The sequence below is a fragment of the Lissotriton vulgaris genome, chromosome 8, assembly GCF_964263255.1.
Source record: "Lissotriton vulgaris chromosome 8, aLisVul1.2, whole genome shotgun sequence".
NCBI classification, from domain to species: Eukaryota; Metazoa; Chordata; class Amphibia; order Caudata; family Salamandridae; genus Lissotriton; species Lissotriton vulgaris.
In genome coordinates, this window is record NC_141696.1 from 1,177,997,913 (window position 1) to 1,178,018,815 (window position 20,903).

The window sequence follows — 20,903 nt, forward strand, 5'->3', positions numbered from 1 at the left end:
CAATAGAAGTACAGACACTCATGGCCCTCGTCGATCAACTTACTGCCCCTAGTTCTCCACCAGAAGATGCCCTCTCTGCCGGCACTCTGCCCCACCACCACTAGAGTGTATGATTTTGGCACCACTACATGTCTTCCTCTTGCCGGCGTCTTCATCACTAAGATCAGACATGAAGGACAGTCCCTAACGGCAAAGGCATACATCACCAGAGGCTGGTCTTACATGCTCATTGGTTGCCAGATGGCTGAACACCTGGCTAGTCTAGTTTGCCTTTGGGATACATGCAAGCGTAGTGGGCTTTCTCCTCAGAGAGTTCAAACACATCTTCCAAGGCATTGGTTGCCTAAAAGACCAAGTAGTCCACCTGCAATCATTCAGTACCACCCATCACCCTGCACCACTACCGGGTGACGTTTCATCTTTGGCAAAAGTAGAGACCAAATTACAGAAACTAGAGGTGATGACGCCTTGGGTCTCACCTATCGTGGTTGCTCGCAAACCTAAACAACCTGGAGAAGTAAGACTATGTGTTGACATGAGGCTTCGTAACACAGCCATAAAGACTCATAACCCCGACCATGGACATCGTAGGGGAACTCCCCGGCTCTTGCCGGTTCTCAAAGATGGACCTGAGGTCCGCTGCCATCATATTCTCCTAGCACCTAAGTCCCAGAATGTGACAACATTCTCCGCACACCTTGGTTTGAGGCGATACAAGCGTCTCAATTTCTACATCTTCAGCGCCACCGAGGTGTTTTTAGGACATTATCAAGGGAGTGCTGGATGGTCTTCGGGGAGTCTTAAATGTCAGTGACAACATTCTAGTCCAAGCACCCGCACTGGAGGAACAATTTCACAGAGTAAATATGGTGTTCAAAAGCCTCCAAGACTGTGGGCTCACCCTGTACAAGGAAAAATATGAGTTCCTCAAGGAGGAGATATATTTCTTTGGCTACTGCTTCTCTGCCAAAGGAGTTGCCCTCTGACCCGGTCAAAGTCAGCGACATTCATTTGGCACCAGCACTGACCACAGTCACTGTTATCAGAGGCCATGGTCACCTATTGCGGTCTTTTCATGCCGAACCTCACCCAACTCACCGGTCCGCTGCGGGACCTCGCGAAGGCATTGACCCCATGGCACTGGGGGACCAAATAAGAGCTATATTTTCAAAACACCAAGCAGGCACTGTCAGAGAACACCACACTTGCCTATTTTGATCCAAACAATGACACCCAGCTGGTAGTAGACGCCAGCACTACCGGCCCAGGAGCAGTTTTGTCTCAAAAATAATAATGCGTGGAGTGGGCCCCCATCGTATACGCCAGCAGCATGTTGACCCCTACCGAGCCATTATGGAATAAGAGGCCCTTTCGATCCATTGGGGGTGTCGAAATTTTCCCATTCACCTATAAATAGCCACCCGTTCACAGCTAGCACTGATCACAAACCACTGATCCACTGTTTGAGGGACAGAAATTGAGAAATGGATGCTCCAGCTAAAAGAATACCACTTCTCAGTGGAGTATAGACCCAGCACCCATAACCCCGCCGACAACCTTTCGAGACACCGATGACCAACCACACCTCATGAAGAGCAGGAAGCTACTGATGCGGAGGAATATGTAGGGATGGTTGTGGAACATTTGCGACCAATTCATAGATCCTTAACCTATATCATAGAGGCCACCAAAACAGGCTACTGCATCCAGCAGGCCTTAGCAGTGACCAGGTCAGGAAAGTGGAATGCCATCACCACAGAACTATTCCAGAACAAGATGGAAACCCAGAGTACGTTAATCTCCCTGCATATCGTACAAGATGATCTCAATGCCAAGGCAGATGGGTGTCTGCTAAGATGGCCAGCTCGTTGTACCTGCCAGCTGCTGCCAAACCCAACGGATGGTGGACCTTGCCCACGGATCCCACCAAGGGGAAATCAAAACTAAAAACAGGCTGCACTGCAAATTGTGGTTTCCTGGTCGGGACGATCAAGTTGAACACACAGTCAGACAATGAGACTATGCCAAGCCACTGGAAGGCCGGACTCTCCGCCACCTATTGTCACTGAACACATTCCAGACGTTCTGTGGCACTGTGCCAGTGCAGACTTCGGCAGCCCCCAGTGCGGGCATTTGTTAGTCGTCATAGATGATTTCTTCAAATACCCAGAGGTGGAGATTGTAAAGACAACCTCTGTGGGAGAGACTTTTCCAAAACTGGAGAACATCATGACCACATAAGGGAACTCTGCACTGATAATGGGACCTCTTCAATGGTCAGGGCCATCCCAACTGTCTTCTGTCCCGAAGGACCAAGCACTGCAAGATCACCCCTTGTTGGCCTCAAGCTAATGGAGAGGTCGAGAGATTCATGAGGACTATCACCAAAACATTCCATATAGCACAGACGGAGCAGCAGTGCATCGAAAAGCCCTTCATCGCATTTCTGACAGACTATCGCTGCTCAGAACACCTGCCGAAAGGTCCCAAGAACAAAGCAACCAACTGTGTAGAATGAGTCCGTGTTCGCAAACGAAGTGGATGATGATACCTCTGATAAGACTGTTCATGTCATACATGCAGTTGAACCGAGTCTGAGCCTCACCCACCATGTCCCCCGCTGCTAGGTCACAATAGAAGTACAGACACTCATGGCCCTCGTCGATCAACTTACTGCCCCTAGTTCTCCACCAGAAGATGCCCTCTCTGCCGGCACTCTGCCCCACCACCACTAGAGTGTATGATTTTGGCACCACTACATGTCTTCCTCTTGCCGGCGTCTTCATCACTAAGATCAGACATGAAGGACAGTCCCTAACGGCAAAGGCATACATCACCAGAGGCTGGTCTTACATGCTCATCGGTTGCCAGATGGCTGAACACCTGGCTAGTCTAGTTTGCCTTTGGGATACATGCAAGCGTAGTGGGCTTTCTCCTCAGAGAGTTCAAACACATCTTCCAAGGCATTGGTTGCCTAAAAGACCAAGTAGTCCACCTGCAATCGTTCAGTACCACCCATCACCCTGCACCACTACCGGGTGACGTTTCATCTTTGGCAAAAGTAGAGACCAAATTACAGAAACTAGAGGTGACGACGCCTTGGGTCTCACCTATCGTGGTTGCTCGCAAACCTAAACAACCTGGAGAAGTAAGACTATGTGTTGACATGAGGCTTCGTAACACAGCCATAAAGACTCATAACCCCGACCATGGACATCGTAGGGGAACTCCCCGGCTCTTGCCGGTTCTCAAAGATGGACCTGAGGTCCGCTGCCATCATATTCTCCTAGCACCTAAGTCCCAGAATGTGACAACATTCTCCGCACACCTTGGTTTGAGGCGATACAAGCGTCTCAATTTCTACATCTTCAGCGCCACCGAGGTGTTTTTAGGACATTATCAAGGGAGTGCTGGATGGTCTTCGGGGAGTCTTAAATGTCAGTGACAACATTCTAGTCCACGCACCCGCACTGGAGGAACAATTTCACAGAGTAAATATGGTGTTCAAAAGCCTCCAAGACTGCTAGCTCACCCTGTACAAGGAAAAATATGAGTTCCTCAAGGAGGAGATATATTTCTTTGGCTACTGCTTCTCTGCCAAAGGAGTTGCCCTCTGACCCGGTCAAAGTCAGCGACATTCATTTGGCACCAGCACTGACCACAGTCACTGTTATCAGAGGCCATGGTCACCTATTGCGGTCTTTTCATGCCGAACCTCACCCAACTCACCGGTCCGCTGCGGGACCTCGCGAAGGCATTGACCCCATGGCACTGGGGGACCAAATAAGAGCTATATTTTCAAGCCACCAAGCAGGCACTGTCAGAGAACACCACACTTGCCTATTTTGATCCAAACAATGACACCCAGATGGTAGTAGACGCCAGCACTACCGGCCCAGGAGCAGTTTTGTCTCAAAAATAATAATGCGTGGAGTGGGCCCCCATCGTATACGCCAGCAGCATGTTGACCCCTACCGAGCCATTATGGAATAAGAGGCCCTTTCGATCCATTGGGGGTGTCGAAATTTTCACATTCACCTATAAATAGCAACCCGTTCACAGCTAGCACTGATCACAAACCACTGATCCACTGTTTGAGGGACAGAAATTGAGAAATGGATGCTCCAGCTAAAAGAATACCACTTCTCAGTGGAGTATAAACCCAGCACCCATAACCCCGCCGACAACCTTTCGAGACACCGATGACCAACCACACCTCATGAAGAGCAGGAAGCTACTGATGCGGAGGAATATGTAGGGATGGTTGTGGAACATTTGCGACCAATTCATAGATCCTTAACCTATATCATAGAGGCCACCAAAACAGGCTACTGCATCCAGCAGGCCTTAGCAGTGACCAGGTCAGGAAAGTGGAATGCCATCACCACAGAACTATTCCAGAACAAGATGGAAACCCAGAGTACGTTAATCTCCCTGCATATCGTACAAGATGATCTCAATGCCAAGGCAGATGGGTGTCTGCTAAGATGGCCAGCTCGTTGTACCTGCCAGCCGCTGCCTAACCCAACAGATGGTGGACCTTGCCCACGGATCCCACCAAGGGGACATCAAAACTAAAAACAGGCTGCACTGCAAATTGTGGTTTCCTGGTCGGGACGATCAAGTTGAACACACAGTCAGACAAGTAGACTATGCCAAGCCACTGGAAGGCCGGACTCTCCGCCACCTATTGTCACTGAACACATTCCAGACGTTCTGTGGCAATGTGCCAGTGCAGACTTCGGCAGCCCCCAGCGCGGCATTTGTTAGTCGTCATAGATGATTTCTTCAAATACCCAGAGGTGGAGATTGTAAAGACAACCTCTGTGGGAGAGACTTTTCCAAAACTGGAGAACATCATGACCACTTAAGGGAACTCTGCACTGATAATGGGACCTCTTCAATGGTCAGGGCCATCCCAACTGTCTTCTGTCCCGAAGGACCAAGCACTGGAAGATCACCCCTTGTTGGCCTCAAGCTAATGGAGAGGTCGAGAGATTCATGAGGACTATCACCAAAACATTCCACAGACGGAGCAGCAGTGCATCGAAAAGACCTTCAACGCATTTCTGACAGACTATCGCTTGAGCCCTCACACCACCACAGGGGTAACACCCAGTATCCCGTTTTGGATAAAGGGTCGGGAATGCAACCCCGCACCATCCGAAATAGGAAAAAGACCTCGGATCCGAGCAGCCAAGCACACTCCTGACAAGAACAGAACCGCTGCGTGTTACAGCGCAGGCGAGTCAAGACTCCAAGTATTAGCGTTGGGACTGGGTGCTAACGAGAGATAGGCACCCAGAGAGCAAGTTCAGACTCCCTTTCTAACGTCACCCATGATGAGTTCTGAGGATCCAGGGGACCAGATGTCGAATGTTTCTTGTTTCAAATGGTACCATGGATACCCTGGGGAGCAACCAAGAGACATGAACTTTCACCCAGCAGGTGAGCATTTGGCTGGAAACCCTGATGACCCTGAAGAAGAAGCTGATCCATTCGTTCTTTGTTTTGAATGCCCAGCGCCCCCAGAGCGCCCCCTGGCAGATCCTGAACCCACAACGCATGCCACCCAGCCGGCGGCGGAAGGAGGCACTTGAGGACTCCACACCACTGCAAGGTGGACATGACAGCGGCCTGCTCCGGTACAATATACGGAGGAACCCCACTCCATCCCAGTATTTAAAAGACTATGTGATAGACTATTAATATAGGGGACCAGACCCAAGCTGCTACCACCCAAGACCGACAGTATCCTTTAGCCTGAACTGGCAGTGGCTTTTTGTTTGTCATTGTGCTCCTCCCGGGGATGTCTTTAACGTTTTTCCATGTTTCAATCTAGTGTTCTATTTTTATCTGTTTTTGTTTACTGGGGTAAAGGAGGAATGTAATATTGGAGGCTGAGGTGTGGTGTTCCAAGCTCTCTGGCCTCAGGTATATTTGGTATATTCTGAGGGTTACAGGAACCAAGTTAAAAATTAAACAAACGGAAGCACAACCAGCTGTTCAGCACCAGATGACAACCAGTGTGCCGCAAATTTATTCATAATGCTGCTTACGTTTGCTACTATAGGTCAATCCCAAATGTACTCACCCATTCATGTCTTCTAACAGATGCAGACAATATAGTGGCCTCAGAGAGGCATGAAAACAGGAAGCAGTGGAATCAAGCAGCACCAGGAACTCTGCTTAATGTTTTAGCAGAAGCAGAGCTAACAAATGACTCCATTCTTCTGGGCGCAGGTATGAATATTTGTGTGATCGGTACAGAGTATAGAAGTGGGTCTTCTACAGGGTCCCACTGTCACAAATCATTACAATTTTTAGTCATTAAAAATAATTGAAGACTGTAAAATACAGTGATTCGCCAATATGTATAACAGAATGTAACCACCACCAGTCTTCACCTTCTCCAGTTCAGTCTGTAAACTTGTAATATTTCTTTCAGCATCTCTGTAGTTGTTTATTGTCTGTTATTTTATGTTGCCAGTGTACTTTTTCCATTCTTCTATGATAAGATGTACACTTTGGGGTCAGGGGTAAGCTTAGGCTAAAGCTTGGGCATAGAGATATTGTGATGATGAGGGATGTGTTTAGGGATAGAGTTTGAGCTAGTAAACAGGAAAATAATCTAGCGTAAGGAAATGTTTGAAGCCTAGATTCTGACAACTGTTTGCAAAGCAATGAGAAATTACAGATTCCCGTGTAGGGTGGTAAGACATTTGCAAAAGGTAAGGGTTTGTGAATGTTAAAAGAATATATTATCTAAATGTAGTCCCTTTTTTAGGTCTCGCCTGAGCCAGTGCGCGTGTGCTGCTCTGCGAGACATCTGGGGCCCGATGTAGGTAAATCTTTTTTACCACTTCATAAATACCGAATCATACCGAATCAGTATTTATGAAGTGGTAAAAAAGAGAAGGGCAGATGTAGGTAATATTATTTTAAAAATTACCGAATCGGAAGGAATCGGTATTTACCGATTCGGTAAATACCGAATCGGTAATGCCCATTGATTCCTATGGGCATTGAAGCCCATAGGAATCAATGGGCATTACCGATTCGGTATTTACCGAATCGGTAAATACCGAATATTGCAAGGGTGCAGGGGGTGTCACTTTGACACCCTCTAGCACCCTGAATTCAGGCACGTGTGCCATGTGGCACACAGACATGCCCTAAGGGCATGTCTGTGTGTCACATGGCACTGGTGTGCATGCACACATGTGCATGCACACCTGTATTCGGTATTTTACCATCCAATAGGATTGGATGGTAAAATACCGAATCTGACTGGCCTGTGGGACTCAGAAGAGTCCCACCTACATTAGGAAATTACCGAATCGGTAAAAATACCGATTCGGTATTTTACTGATTCGGTAAATTTACAGATTCGGTAAATTTACCGAATCGGTAAAATGGCTCACCTACATCAGGAATGTCCATTTACCGGTCGGTAACGGCCGAAATCGGCAGTTACCGGTCGGTAAATGGACACCTACATCGGGCCCTAAGTAAGGATTTTAAACTTTGGAACAAACGCTTGTGCGTGTAATTTTGTTTTCTTCACCCATTATCGGCCTTTGCCTGCGTCTTTCTAAGAAAGACAGCACGCAATTGGCCAAAGGCAGGTGCATGTCCGCCTTCTCTCTGCCCTGGCCTAGGGTCCGCGGGAGCGAGCACGGCATTCCTCCCTTGTCATGGCTCATTAAGCACAGCGTGCACTTTCAGCTCCAAACACGGTTGCTTTCACTTTCGCGTACCGCGCTTGTTTTATTTATTTATTTACTAGAGCGCCTTAATGCCTTTCTGTACAGAACACCCCTTTCACCTCTCAAAAATTAGCAAGATCAATGCTGTGGCTTGTTTCTAATATTCGGCCTCTTTCTGCTCTCCCATGTGCCCCCTTCGAGATCCTCCTCTCCTTCTGCAATCTGCCAGCACCCTCCTACCCAATAGTCATCCTCCACCATGTCCACCACCACGTCCACCACCACCACGTTCAACACGACCACCACCACTTTCACCACCACGCCCACCACCACGTCCACTACCACCACCACGTCCACTACCACTACCACGTCCACCACCACCACCACCACCACGTCCACCAGTACATCCACCACCACCACGTCCACCACCACCATATCTACCACCACCACCACGTCCACCACCACATCCACCACCACCAGGTCCACCACCAGCACATCCACCACCACCACTTCCACCACCACCACGTATACCACCACCATGTCCACCACCACGTCCACCACCACGTCCACCACCACCACCACCACCACGTCCACCACCATAACGTCCACTACCGCCACGTCCACCACGTCCACCCCCACCATGTCCACGTCCACCACCACGTCTACCACCACCACCACCTGTGACGGGTAAAGTGTCACTGGAGGGCAGGAGTAATAGGAGTGTCAACGCCGGCTGTACATGGGACATTTAAGGATGCATTGGGTGCGAGAAGACAGGAATAGGGGCTAGAAGTATTACACCAGACCCAAGATACATTTTGAAGAGGCGCAATGTCACAGGGGCTCCTGTAAAAGCACTCGTAGCATCTCTACCTCACAGTGGCATACCTGCATGAGCCACTCACTCAAAACAAGCATTGGCATAGCCAATAGGTCTCGCCTTTGGGACCTTATAAGTGTTTAGCCATGCAACACTTGAGGTTGTTGCACCAAGGATATTGTGCTGGATAACTAAACACTTATAAGGTCCCAAAGGCGAGACCTATTGGCTATGCCAATGCTTGTCCTTTAAAGACATCCGAACTTTCAAAGTTGCTTGGAGTTTAAACATATGTGCAAAAAGTAGAAGGCATTGGCCCTATTTTGGAGCCACTCTAGGAAGATTGCATATAAGGAGTACTGAGTCAGGTGCTAGGACTTAGAAGGCATTGCTGGTTAGTATACAAAATGCCAGCCTTTCATAGCTTTTACCCTCAATCAAACAGGCAGTGGCCAAAATGACATGCTCCCATTTGTTGAGCGAGGCAATCAGGGCTTTAGAACTCAGAGGCTAGTTCATTGCTTGTATGAATGACACGCAAGGCATCGATAGTGAAGGCGAACCACTGTTTGCAACAATCTAAGCATGTCACACTTACATCGACCCTACAGTGTGGTTGGTCAGAAATCCTATTATGCTAGTCACCTCCTTTAAAGGGTATGACAGGTGGATATGGCAGCAAAAGGCAGAATCATTATGTGATAGATCAACCCTAATAAACGCATACTACTGTGATTTTTGTTGTTGTAGGTATGTGTTATTATGTATTTAGTGCAGTTGTTACTGCCTATACCAGAGGCCTTCAAACCTTTTTGCCCTAAGTCCTCCTAAGTGTACTGTTTTGAAGTTGAGCCCCCGCCTCAGAAATTTTATGGGAAGGATTGGAGCAGGGAGAGGGACAAGGCTGAGTGCATGGGAGATTGCGACGATTATGAGATCACTTCAGGGGTACTTTTTCTGTAGCTCATAATCCACCCTAAGGGGACGATTCCGATCTCGGTCGGAAGGGCACCGAATCGGGTTCGGCATCAGCGGATCCGATTCGGAGGCTGAATTTCCGTCTGGTTCGTGCACGGGTCCGGATGACGTAGTACAATGCGAAGAAGTGCGTAATCTCCTTCCGAATCGTTTCGGGTCCGACCGAGCCAGTACGATGCTGGATTTGGACAGCCGGATCGAGTCGGAGCGTTGGGCTCGATATTTCTCGCTGGAGGTTGACTTTGGGGGTCCGCGCCGGACCCCCAGTTACCCGCAGCCTTACGACTCGGACACAGGGGGAGACCCATGCATCTCCCGAACACAGGCATGTACGGTGCGGATGACACTGACGCTTACACACTGTAGGGGGAGCACTTGTCCGCGACATACCCATTCAGTCAATGGGAGCCCATGTATGTGTTGTACGGCCTTCTCCCATTGACTGCTATGGGAGACCGACCGAACCAAGTCCGACAGCATACGGCTGCATCGTACTTGCTCGGTCGGACTGCAGGAGTCTGCTTCGGTCAGAAATCACCCCGGATCCGACTCGGTCGGAGTGCTTTCCGACCCAGATCAGAATGGGCCCCTAAATGTGGGACTTATAAAACATCATTTGTATCAAACCAAAACAGTAATTAACCCAAAATACTGTTCCTCATATTATGGATTTTGTGAGCCTCTCGTACTCCTGGGTCAACTGCATCTGCTTCTCTAACAATAATTTCAACACAGCAGGCTATCTTCTCTGTCTCTTTAACCCACCCCATCGTGCTTGATCATCACCCAAATCTTCAAACAGGTGTGGTTCTGAGAATTCGGGACCCTGCTATGATATGGTACCGAAGCCCAACACTCGTGTTAAAAATATCATCATACCATGACGAATTTGGTATCGGCAGACCGGTAATGATTGGGACGTTATGCCTGTGCATTTGCGTCACGATTGAGTGACGAATCACCCTTAAATCACAGTTTCTGTCTTGAACCCTTTGGGTTCCATTTTGTGAGCGGCATCCATCTTGTGGTTGCCCTTACATAGTCAATTGACTAAGGCCAAAATTCGAGCTGAAAGGACACGTCCACCTTTCCTGACTCCTCTGTGACCTGGGCGAGCTGATTCCACTGCCTCAAGCCGAACCTGTTCGGGCAGTCCTCATCCCAGTGGCCGAGCAAGATTAGCATCAAGGCACAACATGCCATAAACCATTTACCGCATACAAACCACGCTTTTTCATACACACACCTGTCCCTGTTTCTTCTTTATGGCTAGTTTTACAAGGAGGAGGTGCCCGATTTTATTGGGGTTTCATCGATATCTGATGGAAGTTCTGGGCCTGACCAGGTAATCTATCACGAACTGGACAACGAAAATATGGGCTTGCCATCATGACTTTGCTCTTTCTTTATTGTGAAAATATGTTTATGGTCGAATTGTAAAACCAAGAATTTTGCCTGGAGTGTAATATTGCGTATAAAAAGAGAAGGCTGCCTCTGTAAAAACGAACAGTCTCCTGAGAATATACACACCGTGCTGTTGTACTTCTAGGACGCTTGTTACTTGGTTGCAGCCAATAAAACTCGATCCTTGACATCACCTAGAAGACTCTGTGTTTCTGTGGTCCAAAACAGGAAGGAATCAAGAGGTCTCTGGGTGTTTCCCCTGGCACCCCCGGGTCTCTAAAAACCCGGTACCTCAGTTTGGCGCCCAACTCGGGGCGGTATCAAGCGGTGTCGGTCCAAGCCAGATGTTCGTGAGGAGCTTCGTGTGAAAATTCCGGAGGACGGCCAGCCATTTCAGCGACCCCTGCATGTCGACGTGGTTCAGAAGGTCTTTGCTGCGAGGTTCCCCGCGTCCCGACGGCTACGAAGGACTTCTGCCCTGACTATCGCCTGTTTTGGACCCATTGATGCTTGGTGGAGCGAAACGATAGACGAGTCTTCTAGTGACGTCATCGATCATCGATACTTCAGTTAAGTATAAGTGGAGCGTCTCCCAGTCCTTAGTTTGATTCTTAGTTTTGGTATCCTTAAAATACGCTTTGTTTGGAACTCGCAAGCGCCAAAACCAAGGGACTCGTGTATTCACGAGAATATCGTATTCGATAATCCTTTGAAGTTTGAAGCTAGACTAGAGAGCGACGATGCCTGGTCTTAGCAGACTTGGAAACTTGTTTTGTCTTGGTTGTAGTAGGGACTCCCGATTAGAGGATTCGTGTCCGGTTCCTCCAATTGGAACTCCAAAATATGAGCTCTACGTGAAGCTCGGCGTAGGCCCTATCACATATAATGAAGTATGGATCCGATACACCAGAAATGATGGTGTTTTAAAATGGCCACAATATGGTAGTTTTGACTCAGAGATTTTAGATAATCTAGAGGTTAAACTTTTCAAGAAGAAAGCCCGGCCGGCGATGTTTGACTCCTTTCGCATATGGCGCAAGGAAGCCAAACAGAAGGAAATGAAATTAGCAAAGAAGAATAAAAGAGGTATGTCAATGGTACAAGCTGCCATTGCATTTAGGGATAACGAGGAAGAGCAAGAGAGTGAACAAACACTTAGAAGTAGGAAGTTAGCAGTAGATAAATGCTACCCAGTTCTGCCATGTAGAGGACAAGGATCAACGGAGAAACTTGATAGCGATCCTTTAATGTCCCACTTATTGAGCTCACCACCCCCTATGCACAAGATGCTAATGCACCCCCGCGACGCTTTGTTATACCACGCCCCGCCGCACGAACTCAAGTTCTTCCACAAACACCAGCTCCTCTTCAGCTGGTTTCTACTTCTCCGGCGCAGCCCTCTCAAGGGCCGCCGCCTTTGCTACATACTCCATCTACCTTTTCTACGACTTTGCCTACTGCTCCGACTGCCTATCCTAATACTGTTTCTGCTACTGCCTCAACTTCTGCTTTACATCAGCCTGTCTTTTCTGGCGTTTCTGCCATTCCATTACCTTCTCCTTCTGTTCGACAGAGAGTAGCAAATACTGTTCTCTTCTCGCCTTTCTTTGGGTCGCCTAACGCGACCCCAAAGACAGAACGTAGACAGTTGCGAAGTCGACTGCCTGACTACCAAGAGAGAGAAGTACTGAATGAGTTAGCCCTTAAATGGGTTACTGATACTGCGAAGTATGACATTCAGTCTGTCATGGAAGTTTTCAGTCAGTGGGAACCATCTACACAGAGATATGTATTCGAACAAATGTGCGAATATCTCCACGAAGATTTGAGGGGAAATGATCTAGAGCTCGATCTGAATAAATTATTCCGTGTGCGATTCAAGTTTGGAGAAGGCATGATTGTGGGTACTGATGTCGAACCAGCAATAGACATGTTGTTGTCTTATAGGAGTAAGGGAAGCAGTTCCAGATCACTTTCTGATCTTGACATGCCAGGTAGGAAGAAGGCGCGACAGTATCCAATGAGAGAGGTTCCTCCAGTTTGGAGGGAAGGTGATGCAAACACGAATCCAGCAATTCCCCCGCATTTTCAGCGTGTGTGGGTACATGTCCCCTGGAAACGATCTGAAGTGTTAGCGCTCAAACAGACGTTGCCCGATCCACGTAAAAATCCTGCAGGGTACTATAAGGAGTTATCACAAACTGCCAGTTCCTGTATCATGAATCTGGCAGATGTAGACATGTTGTTTGCGAATGTTGTTCCACAGCCTTTATGGGGAAAGATTTGTCATGCAGATCATGATCGAGAGTTAGGTGATACGTGGGATAATATTGCCGCTGCTGATGCTAGACAAGTTGGTGGTGCTAAACCTGAGCCTTTAGTAGCAGAACTTCCTGGTAGAATTATTGCATACATGAAGACTTTAATGCCCGAATTGCGTGCAAATTGGGACAAGTTGTCTGCGTGCAAACAGAAGAAAGATGAGAATGTGTCTGATTTTTTCACAAGGTTTGAAGAGACTTTCGTTGATCATAGTGGTCAGGATATGGCTACCGAGGGTGGCCAGAGATTGTTTGTAGACAAATTTGTACATAATTTGCTTCCTGAACTGTGTAATAAGTTGAAGGATTCAGAGAGTGCTTGGGCTGTTTCCACATCTGTGGAGATTTTAGCTACAGCCCAGTACTACGAAAATAGGCGCAAAGATGAGCTAGAGAAAGCAGACAAAAAGACTAAGGAATTGAAAACTAAAGTCCTTCTGCAGCAAGCTTATCCACCTCATAATAATAGCCAGCACGATTATCAGCAACCACAGCAGTATTCGAGGGACTCACAAAGAAACGAGTCTTCTCAACGGCATTTACAATATGGTCCGAATCAGTGTGCGTATTGCAAGGAAGAGGGTCATTTCAAGAATAGTTGTCCGGCTCTGTTGCGACGTTTGAATGGTGTTTCTGGCGCAAGAGGTAGAGATTTTCAGCAGGCCCCTAGAGGTAGGGGTCGTGTAAATTTCCCCCAGAATGCTCCTTCTTTTCCGCCTCAGAATTCCATGAACAGCTTTGACCAACAGAATAATGCGTCTTCTAGGACAGCTCAGTACTATGCTGACGACTACTATGCAGAAAACGAGAATGAGGATAATGATTGCTAGGACAGCCATGGACAAAGAGAGGGAGTTGTTTCAGTTCCAGTAGATCAGAATGGACCTTATGTTGAGGTGATTACATCAGGTGTGTCAGAGCCTTTTCTGCTGGATACTGGTGCTACAAAAAGTTCTATGATGCACTCAAAACTTCCTGGCGCACCTTTGTCTGGCGAAATGAACGTTTCTGTAGGTTTTTCTGGCGCCCCGGTTAGGAACCCGATTTCTAGTCCTATCTCCCTTTCTGTTGGGCCATGTGAATTAGAAGCACCCCTCATTCTTACAACAGGTTGTGGTGAAAATTTGCTGGGACTGGATCTGTTAAAGAGACTACATGCGACTTTGTACTGTTCTCCTTCGGGAGTACAACTTACCCTAGGTAAGAAAGTGGCTTCTCCAATGTATTTGTCAAGGGAGAATATTCCAACAGAATTGTCTTCACTTCCAGATATACTTTGGGCTAATGGATCCAATGATGTGGGTCTCTTGGAAATAGCGCCATATGTTATAACATTGAAAGCAAATGTCAGGTTGCCAAGCATTCCCCAATACAGGATCTCTACCGAAGGGGAAAAGGCGTTGTTAGCGATCATTTACGATCTGATTGAGAAAGATGTCATTGAAGAGACAACAGGGAACGTATGTAACAGTCCAGTTCTGCCGGTTTTAAAGCATACTGACCCTTCCCAGCCACCTGTCTATAGGTTCGTGATTGATCTTAGAGAAGTGAATAAGATTGTTGTGCCACAGTTCCCCGTTGTTCCAGACATTACTGCCTTATTGACTATGATTCCAGCTTCAGCCACTTGGTTCACTGTGATTGACTTGAAGAACGCTTTCTTCAGCATCCCTATTGCTGAGGAGAGCAGAGATATTTTTGGCTTCAATTTAGGAAGCCGAAGTTTCCGCTTCAAACGCGCTCCTCAGGGCTACTGTGAGAGTCCATCGATATTCAGTCAGGCTCTGAAATCGCAGCTTGACAAGATTGTTCTACCTGATGGTGCGACACTTATTCAGTATGTTGATGATTTGCTGGTCGCTGCAGATACTGAGGAGACTTGCAGGCAAGCCTCTTTGTCATTGTTGCGTCATTTATGTGATATGAAGCACAAAGTCTCTCTTTCAAAACTGCAATTTTGTCGACAAGAAGTGACCTACTCAGGTCACATCTTATCGAAGGAGGGAAGGAAGTTAACCCCAGAGAGAATACAGGCATTTGCAAAATTGAGTGTCCCACGGACACAGAGAGAAGTGCGTGCTTTCTTGGGCATTACATCATATTGCAGGCAATGGATACCGAATTTCTCCTTGTTGGCCAAACCTTTGGAGGCTTTAACTTGCAAGGACACACCGAAACCCATTCCATGGTCTGAAGATTGTCAGAAAAGCTTTCACGAATTGCGTGATGCATTATGTTCGGCTCCTGTGTTGGGTACCCCCGACTACAGTAAGCCTTTTTCGTTGTATGTCCACGAGAGGGAAGGTTGTGCATTATCAGTTCTGACACAGTCTTTTGGGGACAAACAGCGTCCATGCGCGTACTTTTCAGCGACTTTAGATCCCGTAGCTAAGGCATTACCAAGTTGCTTGAGAGCCACTGCTGCAGCAGCTGTGTGTATTCGACAGTCTGCTGGGTTAGTAATGAATAATACACTGATCGTTATGGTCCCACATGCAGTAGACATTTTGTTAAACAGAACAAGGACACAGCACTTAACTAGTGCTCAATTGTCAAGCTATGAGCTGACACTGTTAGCGAGCCATGTTCACATAAAGAGGTGTGATACACTCAACCCAGCCACGTTATTGCCCATTCCAGCAGAGACAGATGAGGTTGAACAACATGACTGCTGTTTTAGGACAGAAGAAGAGACAAAAGGGAGAGTAGACTTGCAGGACACTCCTCTTCCTGAATGTAATGATGCTTTATGGGTTGATGGTTCATGTTTCAAGTTGCCGAATGGTGATACGACTGCCCCATATGCTGTGACAACATTACACACAATTGTTGAAGCTGCACGTATCCCACACAATTCTGCGCAAGCAGCAGAGTTGATCGCACTTACAAGAGCATGTGTGTTGGCAAAAGGAAAACGAGTGAATGTGTACACAGACAGCCAATACGCCTTTGGCGTGGCTCACAGTTTTGGACGATTGTGGCGTGAACGTGGGTTCCTGACATCGCATGGTGCAAAGATCCAGCATGGTCAGTTAGTAAATGAGCTTCTCGAGTCACTGACCTTGCCACTACAAGTTGCAATTGTGAAATGCAGTGCACACAAAAAGATTCAAGATGATGTTGGTCGTGGGAATGCATTTGCGGATGAAGTTGCGAAAGAAACTGCAAGGAATGTGATGAGTCGAATGTATGTTGCAGGCCCTGCGAGATGGATTGGTGATGTTGGTATGTGTGAAGACACAATTGAAAGTGTGAAGTCTATTCAATCCGAGACCACAGAGGAAGAGGTGAATGAATGGAGAGAAAGTAAGGGTAGATTGGATGCGAATGGTTGTTGGGTTGAACTGTCAGAGCATCAGAGATGGCTGCTACCCGATGCGTATGTGCTTGCAGTGGTGACAATGGCTCGTGGAATGGCGCACATCAGTGTGAAAGGGATCTGTAAGTTGTTGGCTCCAGTATGGCAGAATAGTGGAATACCTAAATGTGCAGAGAATGTGGTCAAGAACTGTATGGTGTGTCTGGAGTACAATCCTGGTAGGGGAACCCCAACTCCAGCTGGTCATTTTGCGCCTCCAACGTATCCCTTTCGAGGTTTTGCAGCTAGATTTCATCCACATGGAAAGGTGCAACAATATGAAATACGTACTCGTTGTTGTTTGTGCCTTTTCCAGGTGGGTGGAGGCATATCCCCTTAAGGACAATACTGCCTTATCCACAGCCAAAGCCCTTGTCAAGGAATTCTTCCCCAGGTTCGGAATGCCTAGAATGGTCTGGAGTGATAATGGGAGTGAATTCGTGGGACGAGTGATGAAGAGAGTGTGTGAAGGGCTTGGCATACAACAGAAGTTCCACGCTGCAAATCACCTCCAATCAGCTGGACTAGTAGAGTGCTATAACGGCACTCTAAAATTGAAATTGGCCAAAATCCAAGCAAGCACAGGTCTTAAATGGCCTGATGCTTTGCCTTTGGCGCTCCTATCGACAAGAATGACCGTCCACTCTAGAGTGGGACTGAGTCCTCACGAGATCGTGTTCGGCCGCCCGGCCAACATATGGGGAGTGCCAAGGCCCACCAGGTTCAGTGAGATAGAGCATCCTGTACTGCTTGACTATTTGCACGAATTGACAACTAAATTGCATGTTTTACACCAACAGGTTCACAGTTCTTCCCTGCCAGCGTCTGATGATCCAGGCCACACGATTGAACCTGGCACCTGGGTCCTGGTGCGAAATTTCCAGCGAACGAAGAACGAGCAGCCTCGCTGGTCCGGACCCTTTCAGGTGTTGCTGGCTACCCGCTCTGCAGTACGTGTCCACGGCAAAAAACACTGGGTGCACGGCACCCACTGCAAGAGGGTCCCGTTACCTCTGCCTTATGACCGGTGGGTCCAGGAGGGAATTGCTGACTCAGAAACTGAGACTGTGCCTCGTTTCTTACCCTTCAGTGGTGCTCGTTTGAAAGGAACTTCTTCAGAAAAGGAGAGCGATGATATTCTGCAAGGATCTGCGCCACCGTCAATGCAGTTGGACACTACTGAACCCGAACTCCTATTTTTAGACCACACAGCTCCTGGTCGAAACCGCTATAACTTGAGGCCAAGACCTATGACTATGGACTAATAAAAACATTTTTCTTTTTGATTGTGCAGCTCTCTCATCTAGGTTACTTGCTCATTTTTGATTTTCGAACCGCCATCCGGTTCTGCTGCTAGGGTCGCGGTTGCCACAGTCTTTAGAGTGCAGCTGGAGACGGTTAGGTCGACAGTTCTGGTTGGTCTAAGGGAGTTACCCTGGACTGAACAGAAGCACTCTTTAGCAGAATCAACCTCCCACCGCGGGCAGCAAATTAGAGGATGTAGTTTCCAAAGATGGAGAGACCTGCTAGATCAGCGAACTTTGAAAAGACAATATGCACTGTAATGGCAAGAAAACAATTTTTAATAATATGTATTTTAATGTTGTGTAGCATAATGATGTTTTTGGTGGGCTATACTTTATTCACCTTTCGAGTTTCATTTGCGTACACTACACAGCCCACACCTCCTCCTACTGTTTCCCCACACTCCTTTCACCCTCTACCTGAACACGAGTCTGCCAGAAGGTTAGAGTTTGTAAACAACTCATTCGTCCGGCTCCTACACCAGCACCAGTCTGTAATGAACACAACGAATTGTTGGGTATGTGGACTCATGCCACACACGACAGACAAGGGTATCCCGTATTTTGCCCTGCCATTTAGCTACCATGGTTCTCTGTGGGCGTTTCAAACAATGTTCCTGTTTGCCCTCGAACCCTATGTCCCAGGAAGAAATTCAAGCAACAAGGCGCTAGTGGCAGGAATCAGAAACATGAGCAGAGAGATTGACACATATAGGACAATTCCAAGAGACGAATTAGAGCCTTACAGTAGATGGAACATAACTAGATACGTGATTTCCTTAACTGAGAGCCAGAAAGCAAAGAAATCCTCCCCAATCTGGATAGTACCCCATCAAGGTCACCTATGTCTGCAGGGAAATGGCAAAAACACCAGAGCTCAGTTAGGGAAGAGTGTTTGTACTGAGACTTACGTTTTCTTGTCTCAGACCTCCCCTTCGTTCTTAGCAGCTAAGGGTACCTACTTCGTCTGCCACGACAGGGCATATACATGGTTGCCCCCTGACTTTTAGGGCTCATGTTTTATCTCGTTCCTGCTGCCACCCACCTACACGGCCGAAGCAGATTACCATCGGACAAGGACAGTTAGGGGTGTCGTGAGTAAAGACGACACTGCGGAACAAGAGTTTGGGGATTTCGCAAAAGGTTTTCTGCCGTTTTGGGGGCCTATGGTGAACAGCAGGAACATTCGCCAACTGACGAGGGTAGTTGAATCCGCCGTGATCGAAACGGCTGGTGCCCTTAGTAACTTGACTGCGGAGCTCCCGCCTAATGACTCTTCAGAACCACTGTACCTGCTGAACCAGAGATAGCTACGCCCCTGCATGCTCCCCTGCGTGCTGACTGAACAGCTCCAGCTAACAGCTAAATGACAGCCTGAAAAGCTTAATAATGTATTAGGAATATCTCGACAAAACAAATAGGTTCCTGTGTATTGAAAACACTTGTGTGTGCTTGCTGCAGGCACGGTTTGTGGTAATATCAAGGAAACCAACAGTAAAATCCGCACTCGCACCAAGAAAAAACAGGCCTACAAACACCCAAAAACCGACACATACACACACACTGAACTACCAAAAAAGCCCTCCTGGCACTGCCAGGCTGTCCTCAAGGCCAATCCGACCTTCGCCGTGCTGTGTGCACAGCTCCTATACTCAGCGACAATCCTCCCATATGACATTTGTCCTGAAAGAATGCTGCCTGTACTGCGCGATTCAAGCGCCAGCCACCCTTCCACAGAAACCCTCACGGTAGCCTGACAGTGACCCTGCTTGTATTGGTTGTATTCTGCAATAAGCGACCTAACATCACACCAGCACATCACTCAGGGACAACACCACATCACTCAGGGGCACCGCCACATCACTCAGGGGCACCACCACATCACTCAGGGGCACCACCACATCACTCATTTACACCACCACATCACTCAGGGGCCCCACCACAACACTCAGGGGCACCAACACATCACTCAGGGACACCACCACATCACTCAGGGACACCACCACATCACTCATTTACACCACCACAACACTCGGGGACACCACCACATCACTCTGAGCCACCACCACAACACTCAGGGGCACCGCCACATCACTCATTTACACCACCACATCACTCAGGGGCATCACCACAACACTCAGGGGCACCACCACATCACTCAGGGACACCACCACATCACTCAGGGACACCACCACATCACTCGGGGCACCACCACATCACTCGGGGGCACCACCACATCACTCATTTACACCACCACATCACTCGGGGACACCACCACATCACTCTAGGACACCAACACATCACTCATTTACACCACCACATCACTCAGGGGCACCACCACATCACTCGGGGGCACCACCACATCACTCATTTACACCACCACATCACTCAGGGACACCACCACATCACTCTGGGGCATCACCACATCACTCTGGGACATCACCACATCACTCGGGGACACCACCACATCACTCTGGGGACACCACCACATCACTCGGGGACACCACCACATCACTTTAATACACCACCACATCACTCGGGGGCACCACCACATCACTCATTTACACCACCACATCACTCTGGGACATCACCACATCACTCAAGGACACCACCACATCACTCTGGGACACCACCACATCACTCAGGGGCACCGCCACATCACTCATTTACACCACCACATCACTCTGGGACATCACCACATCACCTGGGACACCACCACATCACTCGGGGACACCACCACATCACTCGGGGACACCACCACACAACTCTGGGGACACCACCACATCACTCTGGGGACACCACCACATCACTCTGGGGACACCACCACATCACTCAGGGACACCACCACATCACTCAGGGACACCACCACATCACTCGGGGACACCACCACATCATTCGGGGACACCACCACATCACTCGGGGACACCACCACATCACTCAGGGACACCACCACATCACTCGGGGACAACACCACATCACTCGGGGACATGACCCACTTCACCCTTCCAC

General features: G+C 48.2%; 1 protein-coding gene across 1 annotated transcript in view; it reads left to right on the top strand.

The window, feature by feature from the left end:
- LOC147698454 (serine/threonine-protein kinase Nek5-like) overlaps nt 1-20,903 on the top strand; it is a 235,630-nt gene that overhangs the window by 200,849 nt on the left and 13,878 nt on the right. The window contains exon 11 of the mRNA XM_086936243.1: nt 6,115-6,243. Coding sequence (XP_086792369.1) covers nt 6,115-6,243 — 129 coding nt within the window. The remainder of the gene's footprint in view (nt 1-6,114; nt 6,244-20,903) is intronic.